The 13,001-nt window shown below is 33.4% G+C and overlaps 1 protein-coding gene across 2 annotated transcripts; it reads left to right on the top strand.

Annotated features, from left to right (window-relative positions):
* Nucleotides 1-271: 271 nt before the first annotated feature.
* Nucleotides 272-7,104, top strand: LOC131157049 (tubby-like protein 8). 2 transcript variants are annotated; one of them, XM_058110901.1, is made up of 10 exons: nucleotides 272-915; nucleotides 1,030-1,141; nucleotides 5,325-5,501; nucleotides 5,647-5,702; nucleotides 5,855-5,951; nucleotides 6,110-6,199; nucleotides 6,314-6,403; nucleotides 6,530-6,597; nucleotides 6,756-6,857; nucleotides 7,008-7,104. In XM_058110901.1, exons 1-9 carry the CDS (start codon nucleotides 494-496, stop codon nucleotides 6,829-6,831), a joined length of 1,188 nt encoding a protein of 395 aa, XP_057966884.1. In that variant the 5' UTR covers nucleotides 272-493; the 3' UTR covers nucleotides 6,832-6,857; nucleotides 7,008-7,104. The 2 variants fall into 2 exon arrangements, with proteins under 2 accessions (XP_057966884.1, XP_057966885.1); XM_058110902.1 differs by having other exon boundaries at nucleotides 6,945-7,104.
* The last annotated feature ends 5,897 nt before the right edge of the window (nucleotides 7,105-13,001 follow it).

The raw sequence follows: 13,001 nt of genomic DNA, 5'->3' as shown, positions 1-13,001 counted from the left end.
CAATAATTCATGGAGTTTTGGTATGACCCACCGCACTAGATTGTGCCCGCGAGATTGGACCCCACTAGGACTGAGAGTGAAATATTTTATGCGGATCCGATTCAAACTTGCTTCCCGCTTTTCCCCCTCTTCGATACATACGTGGCAATTGCCCAGTGCACGAACTCACATATAACGACAATTCCCAATGCTTTCCGTTGTCCATAGAGCCCAGAGAAGAGAAACTAAAGCTCATGTATCCAACGTTCAAATCCTTCACGCTTCCCCAGGCCATTTCAAATTCAAACAACAACGGCGTCCGGACTCGAACAACTATTCTATGTTTCTTCACCACTCTCAACCTCAACCATTCCCCAAACAAACCCCATTTCTCTGTCTCCCGCAGCCGGTTTGAAATGACCCACCACCCATCTTTCTCAAAATTCATTAAACTCTGAACTCTGTGTTCCTCTGAGACGATAACCCGTTCTGATTTCTCTCTCTCTGTGGAGCGATGACCTGTTCCAAGAAACACCTTAATGATCTCAAGCATCACCGGAGCTGCAGCGACGGAGACCGTGTCGCTCTGGGCGTTCTTCTGCGCCGGAACGCCATCGCCGCCTCCAGCAACAAGCAGAATTTCATCCCCAAGATGAAACAGAATGTTGCCTCCCACGACAAAGAAAACACAGTGCCCAACAATGGTTCCTCTGCCGCCGCGCCCAAACAATTCCTGGACATGAGATCTTCGTCCACCGGCGGGGTCCTGAAGCCTTCTTCGCTCCAGCTGTGCATGCAACTCAACGAGCTCAATTCGAATTTTGGGTCCCAAATGAAAGAACCCACCAGTTCGGAAGACAAGAATTCTGTCAATGTTTGGGACTACTCTGATTCTGATGCTGCACCTGCCTCCTCTTGGTCCACATTGCCTAACAGGTCGGTCTAGTTTTTGCCCATCTTAAATTTATGAACACGAAGAAAAAGTTCACTTCTTTAGCTGCATTTGTCATTTGTGCTTTGAGTAAGTTTTGGTTCTGGGTGTGCTTTCAGGTCCTTGCTGTGCAGGCCTTTGCCTCTGGATGTGGGGAAGTGTACCTGTGTGATCGTGAAGGAAGAACCCCCAGATGGATTGGGGGGTACTCTCTATTCACTTTATACCAATGTAAGTCTTTTTTTTTTTTTTTTTAACTTACCTAGAAATTTATGGGTCCTAATGATTTGCTTAAAGGCATTTATATAACTGCTGCTGCTATTTAAGACTATGGTTGATCTATATCTGTGATTGAAAATTACAAGGATCTACTTTCATCTTTGAATCATATATACACAGGAGTGGTTGCCCGAAGGCATTTGAACAAATTTTGATCAAATGGAAGGAAATACTAACCAAAAAATACAACAAAGAGTTGTAACTATAACTGTCATTCTCTTTTAGTATCTCAAATGCCGTGGTTATCATTGATAAGATCACTTTTGTTTTTTAATACGATTCCTTTACTGTAAAGGTGTCAGCTTGTGATCTATTGGCTGCAAAATATCAACTACATGTAATTATAATTCATGCTAAGTGCCATCAGAGAAATAATGGACATGGCCGATTTCACATTCAAATTAGTATTGCTAGCTCTGAGGGTTCTCTTGCATAGTGATCTTGCAGAAAAAGGATTGGGACCCACCATTTGATGGATCCCATTGAATGCCTGATACACTAACTTTACATGATAATAAATAGATTTCATGCGCCTCTTAACTATTCAATTTGAGCTTGCTTCTGGAAACATGTTAAAGTGTTTTTTTAGCTGTCCATGCTATATTGATTAGGATTAAAAGGTAAAATCATCAGATAAAGCTGATCTTTAGCGCACTTGATCTATTAACTGCTGGGTGCTATGGGAAAAATAATGGAAGCTGTTTGTAGGAGAATATATGTGAATATGAAAAATTATGAAGTATGCGAGGAAATATAGGAAAGGGAGCTGCTGATTTTCATTGCTTTCAATTGAATTGCATCAACACCTATAAATAATCATGCCATCTCCATTTTTACACACTCCACTATTCTACACACTTTACCTTCCATACAATTCTACACACTTCCACACACTTCATTTTCCACACAATTCTACACACTTCCATTTTTTAATTTACATTAATAAAATTACAAATTACTTTTTAACATTGACTGGGAGCCGAGATATTGGGGATTGTGGATTTAGATCCTTCCGTCATGTAAAAATGGTATGTTTTTACCCCCGGGGTGGTTGAGGAGATGAAAGGCTAAAGCAATGATTGCAATTGGATAATAATTATTATAAGAATAATTAAAAACAATAACAACTAATGATAATTACAATGAAAATAATAATAACACAAAAGCATTAATAACAAACAAAAGAAAAAAATAATAATTATTATTTTAAGGATAATAATTATCATAAAAATAATAAAAATAGTGAAAACAACAATAAAATATAATAATTACACTAATAATAATCACTATTATGAAAATAATGAAAAAAACCATAATCAAACAAAAACAACAACAAAGAATAAGTAGTACTAATTGTTATTATCACTATAAAAACAACTAATAATAATGTTTATTACTATTAAAATAATAATTAAAAATAGTAATAACAAGAAAAACAATATTAATAATAAAAAAAGGCCAAAATAATAATAATAATTATTTTAAGGATAATAATTATTATAAAAATAATAATAGCAACAATAAAAATAATACTTACACAAACAATAATCACCATTATGAAAACAATAAAAAAATAATAATCAAACAAAAATGACAACAAATAATAATAAAAATACTAATTGTTATTATTATAAAAAAACATTACAACTAATACTAACTGCAATAACAATAATAACAACTAATAATAAAATTTATTACTATTAAAATAATAATAAAAACAAGGACAATAATAATAAAAAATGCAAAAATTATAATTATTACTATTTTAAGGACAACAATTATTTAAAATAATAAAAAATAATAATAACAACTAATAATAATTACAATGTCAATAAAAATTATCACTGTAAAATAATCATGTCAAAAGAACAATAATAATTATAAAAAGGAAAAAATAATTATTATTATTTTAAGGATTATAAGTAGTACAGAGAATAATAATAATAATAACAATTAAAAAATTAAAGCTAGTAAAATCACTATTATAAAATAAAATATAATACTACAAAATTGAATAATTATGTATTAGGAATTTTTAATAAAAAATCACATATTTTTCATTCCATTATAGAAGTCATTGAAGAATGTCAAATATTGGAAAGAAATTAAAATTAGATTCTTGTAGTCATTGCATGTTACTAACCAAATGTTGTAATTGTATTTTAAAAGTAATTCCATTCCTGTCTTGATTTCCTTCCTATTTCCATTCCTTTCTTAACTTCAATTTCATTCTGTAAACCAACAGGGCGTAAATATTATATTTTCAAACTCATTTTTTTAGTATTCCAAGAACAGTTATATTTTACATGAAATTGAAAAATGGTAAAAATGAATTTTTGAAGGTTTTTTATTTTTATTTTTATTTTTTTTATAAATTTATGATTAATTTTATTTTAATTATATTTAAAAATTGACATGGTCATTTAATCTAAATTTTAATTAAAATTACTATTGAAATATATAATTTAATCCATAAAGTAAATTTTGGATATTAAAGTGCTTAATTGGTTAGCAAATACCAAACGTCCGATAATAACCTGTTTATTCACTCATAAAATGAAAACAAAAAATAAAAAATAGAAAATAGCAATGATACCAAACAACCCCAATGATATATTATGAAAGTCAAATTCTTTAAATTAATTGAATCAATATGTGAAAGAGGGGAAAGAAGCATTAAATTCTCATTAACAAGTATATTTAGTGCACTCCTTATTCAATGTTTTTGATAAATGAAAATAGGCCGCTTGTACTGAATAAAGATCAAAGTCTTATAGATTTTATTTTATTTTTATTAATTTTTTTAAAAATGTTGTATGAAACAACATTAGCAGTCGAATTTTGAGCCGTAGTTGAATGATTTGTCTTGAGATTATATGGTTACATGGATCTTGACCACCAGGGATTTTCCTTTCAAAAACATCACATGGCGAAATATTATATGCAGTTTTAGATGTTTAGTTATTTATTTTATGAAATGTTTCTGTTTGCATGGGAGCAGTGTGGTGGTGCAAGATTGTAGAAGACTGTTTGATGTTCTGAATTGAATGATTCTGGAGTGAACATATTAATTGAAGTGTAAGTGCATTCATAGGGAAGATAAACATATAAGAGGAATACAAAAGGGCATTACATGGAGAGATGCGTCTCTCCACATAGAAGCTTTCTTGATTCATGCGTCAGCTAATGAATAGTAGTGGTGAATTTTGTCTGTTTGCAAATGACACTTCCTGCGCTTTTCACAGACCTATCTTAGCGAGCTTCCTTTTTTGTTTTTTGGCGAGAAGTCGTAGTTGATAATGTGCATTTGTTGGAGCTTCTTTTGTTGATTTAATCTTCTGGTGAGAAGTCATAGTTGATAATCAGCTCAGCAGTTCTTTCATGTTCACGGAATTTACTCCTAATTTGCATTTTTAATTTTCACCCAACTGTTTGCATCAGGTTAGGACTGCTTTGATATAATAATAAGACGATTTGAAAAGAAGATGGTGTTTCTTTCATGTTGTGCACTAGTAGAAAGTAGAAACTGACATTTTTGCGCCTATTGATGATTCTAGGCCTTGGCTTATATGTTTGCACATTATACAACCAATTTATTTCACCATTTTTCTAATAAGTTATTGTAACAATATTTTGGCTGTCATTTGGTTGCATTCATAACTATGCTTGTTTCTCTGGTTCTGGTATGATTTGTTATACGTAGTCTCAATTCTCAGACTATCACTTCAGTGGGCATATTTGCTATTTTTATGCCATGTGATTTTCACACAAAATCATTTGGACGGTCCTCGGCTGCTCGCCGTGGATTCAATTCTGTTCATGAGCATGTGCAACCTCCAGGGATATTTTATTTTGTTTCTTCTAAGTCAGTACAGAACGTTGAAGAGTTTATTTTTCCTTGTTGCACTTGCTATTTCTCTTAGCTACTTCTCTCTCTAGATCTGCATTCATCTGTGTCCCTGTGTAGGCTTCAAAAGAGGTCACTGCTAGCTACCTTATTAAGACACTAATATTGTCTATTTTGGCCGTGCTGCATTCTAAATTCCCTTTAATAGGGTGAGATTTTATGCATCTTATTGCTCCGAACAAGGTTTTTCTGTTGAATCTCTTCAGTTCATTATGTGTAACATTGCAGGAGGGTAAAGGACGGCAAGATAGGAAACTAGCAGTGGCTCATCACAGATGGCGTAATGGAAAATCTGAGTTCACTGTGGCTCAGAATACCAAAGGGATAATAGGTTGTTCAGATGATAGTTTTATTGGGACAGTGACTGCTAACTTCTTCGGATCAAAATACCATATTTGGGATCAGGTACAATGTCCTAAAAATTAAAAGTTTACAACTATTAATCAACTAGAAAATATATATGGAACATTACAATCCAGGAAAATGTCTAAGCATTCTACATTGGAGTCAAATTTTCTTGTATCTTGGCTGATTGTTTGTTTGATTGCAGGGTAGCCGTCTCAACTCCATGACCAAACAGTCCAAATTACTTCTAGCTGCTGTAACGTGAGCCAAAATCCTCTCTCTCTCTCTGTCTCTCTCTGTGCACATACACTTGCCTACATCATGCACAAATACATGCCCATGCGCCTGTGCATGGGTGTGTGTATATGGGTGCCACATGTTCTGGCTGTAATCGTATTCCTTTGTTTCAACAGATTCATGCCTACCATAGCCACCTGCACGGGAAGTTATAGAGGCATAAGGGCTTGGATACCCAAGCACCATTCCATGCAGCTAAAGAACACAACTCAAGTGAGCCTCACAGATCATAAAATAACTTGGATTGTCACTCAGTCTTGAATGTGCATTATATTTTCAACACCTTTGGTTTCTTGAAACAGTCAACTACTACTTTGAAATGAAAATTTCGGATTATCATTAATTATTTACTTTTTCTGCTTTCCTTGTAGATAAAACATATTATTGGGCTACCCAATGACTCTAAAGGTAGAATGGGAAAAGTCCATCAGCTGTTCTCAAGGGTTCCAAGTTACAATCGTGTGAGTGTATGGAGTGACTGATCAACATTCTTATGAATTGTGAACCAAACTACCTCATTATAGAGAAGAAATAAAATCATGCACTTCTCTTTTAACACCCTATTGCTCTTTCAGGTTTCAAAGCAGTATGAGTTGGATTTCAGAGATAGGGGCAGAGGGCTCAAAGTCAAAAGATCAGTAAAAAATTTCCAGATGACTTTGGAGGTATCTCCATGCAAGCTATACCTAGGCACCAATTATAATAGAACTAAACGTGGATTAGCCTTTTTTTTATAGGTCTAGTAGCATTGCTACTTTCTTTAAATACTAACTTATATATGGTTTAAGTAGGAGAATGGAAGGCAGACAATCTTGCAGCTTGGAAGGGTAGGAAAATCAAAGTACGTGATGGATTACAGGTACAAGATACAGCAACCATTTTTAACTAACATTAATTTATTGATTGTAGGAAGAAATAAGGTTGTGTAGTGCCATAAAATTCAAACTACTTTTTTTAAGTAATTGAAAACATAATGATAAGTTAAATGATGAAACTAATCTAATCTGTCTTTTCCAGGCATCCTTTAACAGGCTATCAAGCATTCTGCTTATGTTTGGCTTCTATTGATTCAAAGCTTTGCTGCACAGTGTAGCTAAAATCATTTGCCGTTCTACTTTTGTAGTTCAATCTCTGAACTCCAGAATGTTTCTTTTCTTATCTAATCATGGTTTTTCTTGCCAATTCTATTATTAATTCCTTGTAAAGGTTCATTCAGCAGGTGATTAAGTTTTTGAATTGTCTTCGCTTCCATTCAAACCTTTGTTGCAGTGTAACCAAAGGAATGCAACTATCATTGTCGAAACGTGTCCAGTCAGAACATGAAAGATGAATACAAGTTTTAATATGCCCTTGGTTTTTGTTAAATGTTGAGGCGAGCTATTTGCCTTTTGCACTTCCAAATTCGGAAGAAAAATAATGCTCCAAAGGACAAGATAACTAACGAGCACTAGCTTCAAGAAATTAATGTTACAAATGCAGCTATTCTCTTCACTGCCATTAGTATGCAATAAGTTAAAGCAAAAATCTTTGAAAATACAACAAAGCCAACATTCACTGGCCTTTACACAAAGAAAGATGGGCACTTGAACAATTGGCTCAAAACAGGATTGCAATTCCAAGAGTTGTGGGCAAAGTTCTAGATGTAAAAGCCATTGTGCCCATTTCTTCCAAGAGGTTAGGGTTAAAAGCCCTTTAAACTCTTGGCAATGATTCATTTTCATTCCCATGGTAAAACTAAGAATCCTCATAACAAAGATACTGCGTTTGAGAATGCGTTTATTAATATTTGCATCTACTCCATCAGTGGTGAATTTTTCCCACCAAACACTTTATCTTTCAGATTGCACTTACTATAATATTTGCATCTAACTGCGTGATGTGCTCGACACGTGAATTTTCCATAATTTTACTCAACGTTTCATCATTATTAGATATTACACATATGCTTTGGTCCCATCCCCAGCATAGATTCATAAATCATCCTTCCTACAAGAACTTTTATTAGTGCATTTGCAAAATTTTGGCCTTGTCTAACAGAATCAAACATTTTAATTCGATTTTGTAATAATTATTTTACATGACCATATTTATGATCAAAGTACCTAGACGCTTTGGTTAAACTTTCTTAACTAGAATTAAAAAAATAAGATTGTAATTCCAAAAGAGTTAATCCTTGTAGTGGACAAAAGCAAATGATCCAACGGTTTGTGAACTTAAAGTGTGTGTATATTGGTTGCTAATGTGAATTGATTATCAGTTTGGTTGTCTCTCTATAAGGATTATTGAATTCAATTAGGAATTAAATTGAAACGCAATAGCAAAAAAAAAAAAAAAAGAGTTAAGAATATTTTATTTGTTTCAAGATAGAAAATTCAAGCCAACAAAATGTTGAGCTCAAATTCAACCTTGGAAGCACATTTAAGTAGTTTAAACAAACTAATCCTGCACAACTTTTGATGTTAGAGTTTTAATCCCAAAAGAAGAGCATATAAAAACCTAGAACTTGGATACGTTCATGCTCCTATTTTCTCACTGGTTTCACCCTTTTATGTCCTCTCTTTTTGGAATCACTACCTGACACCTTCATTTTCTTTGTGCTTGACAACTCCCATTTTACCTTGTCAAGTTTTCTATGTGCACTCTAAATTGAACAAATAATAGCTTGGTTGTGCTAATCATAATTGAATTTCTATCATTTATAGCATTCAAACAAAAGCATTGCTATGTTGTCCAGCTATAAGTTGTCCTTCTATTAGTCTTTGACAAAATTTTCCTAGAAAGGACCTAAAATGCTCTTTGATATATGATTGGAATTCAAGAGCTATATAAATGCATCGTGTATGAAAACCCAATATAAAAACAGTCATATTTGTTCTACCAACAAGGCTACTAAAGTTGTTTTTCATTTGAGAGTATTGGTGTATTCCCAAGAGGAGGGGGGTGAATTGGGTATTTAAAAAAATTTCCTAGGTCAATTTAAAATCGCAGCTAGTATTGCACAACCTAGATTCTTTCTAGGCAACAACAAACCCCAATAAAATTTAACTGAGAAGAAGTATGAAGCAACTAAAGCAATCCCAATGTTTTTCAAACATTCACAGTAATTAAAATGTAAACATTCATGTGCATAAATTTAAGTGCGGAAATTAAAAAGCATAAGGAAGAGAAAGCACAACCCGATTTGATATCGGGGTTTGGCCCATACTGCCTACATCCCTGCCTCAAGCTTACAAGTAAGAGGATTCCACTAATACTCACTTAACGAGTGGAGCGTTAGTGATTACAACCTCCTCTCCTTACTGGGCAAGGAATACCCAGGTCACATTACAGGGCTGACCCCAACCTAGCCACACCTTACAGGACGGTGCACCTAGTTCTCCTAATCGGGCCTGAACCAATCTAATACTTTCTTAACCGGGTCTAAGTTTATCTGGAACTCTCCTAACCGAGTCTAAGCCAATTTGGTGCACATTATAGGCCAGTGCAATCTTCTTTCGACCACACGTCGAGAATACAATAATAATAGAAAATATTTGTCTACAAAAGCAGATGTGTACACAATGAAATACTATATGCACTCACATATGATATGAAATTGAGCTCAAGTGAGTAGGTATATTTTTCTCAAAATAAATTTTCCAATCTTTGTCTAAGATGTATATGATAAAGTACTTCAAAGATTTGAACCCTAATAAATGTTTTCTCCTAAAAATAATTTTCAATGAAGATGTAGGAGAACCTAGGGTTTTTGCCTTCAAATAACTTTTGCACAAATATATGTAAATGATCTTTGATTAAAAAATAGGTGCACAATAAAACCTCCAAAGATCTTAAATCTCAAATGCTTTCTTCAAAAATAATGTTCAGAAGTACAGTTCAAGAAAGCTAGGATTTTGACTCAAAGATTTTTGGAAACAAACACAAATGAGCCTTTGAATCTTGCAATGGATGTGCAAGATTTACAAGCAAAAAAAAAGATTTCTCCACAAAAATATTTATCAAAAAAAATGTGGGAGAAACTAAAGGATTACTCTCAAAATGATTTTCAAGAATGAAAGCTTAAGTGAGAGTAAATGCCTAAAAATGACAGATTGAATGCCCAAGTAAATGCTTCTTTCAATATCCTTCAAGTGCAATCAATTTGCAAAATGAAAGAGATGAAAGAAAAAATTAATGCTCTCTAAAAAATATATTCAAAATGAATGAGTAAGAGAGTATGGAATTAATGCATAAAGATATTTCGGAGGATTTTCTAATTTAAGCATTAGTTAAAAATTAAGTTATGAGGGGGAGGGGTATTTATAGACATATTTCAAAATATGACCATTAGGGATATGCTTGGTATATTTAAATTTGTTTAATTAAAAAAATTAAACCTGTTTAGCGTTTAAAATTATTGCAACTCGAGAGGTTCGGTCGACCCAGGGTCTCTCCAATCGGCTGATTACTTACAAAGGAATTTGAATTTTTGGCATGGTCGGTCAGCCATGGAAAGCACCGGTCGGCTGACCAAAAGGCGATTCTGAACTTTCGTAGGTTCGATCGACTGTGGGCAAGGGCCGGTCTGTCGGGCTTGAGGTCGGGTCGGCTGAGCGCATTTTGAACTAAAAGGACTAGTCGGCCGAGGTATTGAAAACAGGTAAAAAATGAAGCTCAGTTGGCTGGCTTTGAGTCTTTGAAAATAGGTCTGTCGGCTGAGGTTGGTTGACTAAGGTGTTTTAAGCCTAAGGAGGCCGGTTGATCGAGGTCTGTATAAAACCTAGGTTTGACCCTGTTTTTAACCCAAAATTCATTATAATAAACCTATATAATTTTAGCATTTTAGAAGAGGTTTTTTATGAAAACCTATGGTCTGTCTATGGTCAGTTTGAGCTTTTCATTCATATCATGCATGACATGCATTATTACAGACCAAATATAAAAACCAAAATGCATTTACAAATTAAAACCAAAAGTCTTCTTCTTCTTCTTTGCTCTTCAGCCTTCGATGAATACGCCAGATGATGTGAGCTTTAAGTCCTTCTAGCTTCGATATTCCCTTTATCTTATGTGCGTGCCAAAATAATAAACTTGTTTAAGCACTTAAAAGCACATAAGATCCTTATACTTTATCAGCATCAAAATAGGGATCGGACTCAAAAAGTCAACAATCTCCTCCTTTCTTATAATGACAAATGCACTAGAGCAAAATGGGGTTTAGCCTAAAGAGGTTCCCCCTAAAAAATGCATAAACAAAAACAAAAACATTGAAGCTCAAGCATATGAAGAAGACATTAAAAGATGCATTTTGTTCTAGCAATAAAGCACAAATACATAAATCACTTAAAAACACATAAGATCCTTGTACTTTGTCAGCATCAAGAAAGGAATCAGACTTAAGAAGTCAACAATCTCCCCCTTTTTGATGATGAAAAACACACCAGAGCAAAATGAGGTTTAGCCTAAAAAGGTTCCCACTAAAAATATGCATAAATTAAAACATAAACATTGAAACTCAAGCATATCAAGAAGACATTAAAAAAAATGCATTTTGTTCTAGCAATAAAGCACAAATACATAATGCATGTAGCTCAAATATTTTTCCATTTAAAAATTTTCCTTTTTGGCAATTAAATTCTCCCCCTTTTGACATCAACAAAAGGGCTAAGTTATAATACCATTTGAGCATTAAAATTCTCCCCCTTTTTAAGTTAAGACTTGGGCATTAAAAAATTTTACTGTTGGTTTGAAAAATCTGCAAGAAAAACACATACAATAGTATTATTGGGCATTAAAAAAAAAATAAAAACACATGTTAAATATTGTTGGACCAAAAATATCCACAAACCTTTGCAATTGAAAAACTTCATAAGACCTATGAAAGGTAGGAGTTCAAAGCACCATATGAAGGCAAGTGTAGGTTTGAGTATCAATTCGGTCTAACTAGTTAGCATGCATTTTTATGTATGGATGAATGAACTAGCTATTCAATTAAATTAAAAATTATTTCCCCTAATGATGTTATCAAAAAATATAGGGGATGTGCTTGCTGAAAAAGAAACTTTAGAGATCATGCAAGCGTAATTTTTCTGGTAGTCAAGTAAGCACAGAACAATATATGACCAAAAAAAGATAGCCATATAGATCCTAAGAATATAGCAATTTAAATCAAGATCATATGGCAACACAGATGACTGTGGTTAAGTGTCATATTTCAACTTAGGATTTTCAATAAAATCAACACATATTAGCACATGCCACATTATATTCAATAGATATCTAAGCATAAGAATGGGTGAGCACAAACAAGATAGAAAGTTTATTTCAAGAGCTCCCCCTACGAAATTGAATACTTGCTTAGATGTTATGAATTTAAAAATTGCTATGGGCAGAAAAAAAAAGTCACTATGCTTTGAAACATATTTGCCACAACAAGCCTTAAGTCTAAGCTAAGGTTAGGGTGAGTATAAGGAATATGATTTTACTAAATCTTCCCCTCTAAATTTGAATGCCAACTTAGACGCAAAGAACTGCTTATACCTATCAACGACTGATCTCATTACATATCCCAAGTAGTATAAGCAATCATTTTGAAACATATAAAGCAACTATACTGGGTATTCATTAAGCCATTTTTATCACATGACCAGTATATTCTTCCCTATAGATTAGACATGCGTCTGAAAATATATATATATATATATATATATATATATATTAAGGCATCAAATAGTGCTCATAATCGAGAACAATCCATATCTATTCATAGAGCTTTTAAGAGCTGGATGTGATGTTCAGGATTTTCGAGAAGAGCCTCAATATTTAAAAAGTGTAACATGATGCATATGAGTCCTTTGTGTTCTTTTCCTTAGGGATGGAGCTTAGCTCCCTTAAATATTCGATGATTATGCAAGGATGGAGTTTAATATTCATTTAATTTTCATTCATCCTTTCAAAAATATTTTAACATTTATTCTATCATAATCATCTTAGTACATAGTTTTATTTGGGAAAAGTTTAACGAAATTTCGGAAACATGTCGTTTGTAAATTGAACATTTTTCCGTAAAAACCATGCACAAAAACTTGAGATTCAAGCAAGAAATTTATAATGATCTGCATCATGTAGATACCATTTAGTTCAAGCATGCGAGAACCTATATCCACTATTAGCATGCAATTCACATCACTACATTAGCCATGTAGCTGGTATTCAATTCAAGCATGCAATCCAGTAGACAATCAACTCAAGATATTCAGTAAAGCTCAAGGTGGGTCATACATA

Source organism: Malania oleifera, chromosome 6 (assembly GCF_029873635.1).
Source record: "Malania oleifera isolate guangnan ecotype guangnan chromosome 6, ASM2987363v1, whole genome shotgun sequence".
In the NCBI taxonomy this organism is placed as follows: Eukaryota; Viridiplantae; Streptophyta; class Magnoliopsida; order Santalales; family Ximeniaceae; genus Malania; species Malania oleifera.
This window is presented reverse-complemented; position numbering and strand designations above follow the sequence as displayed.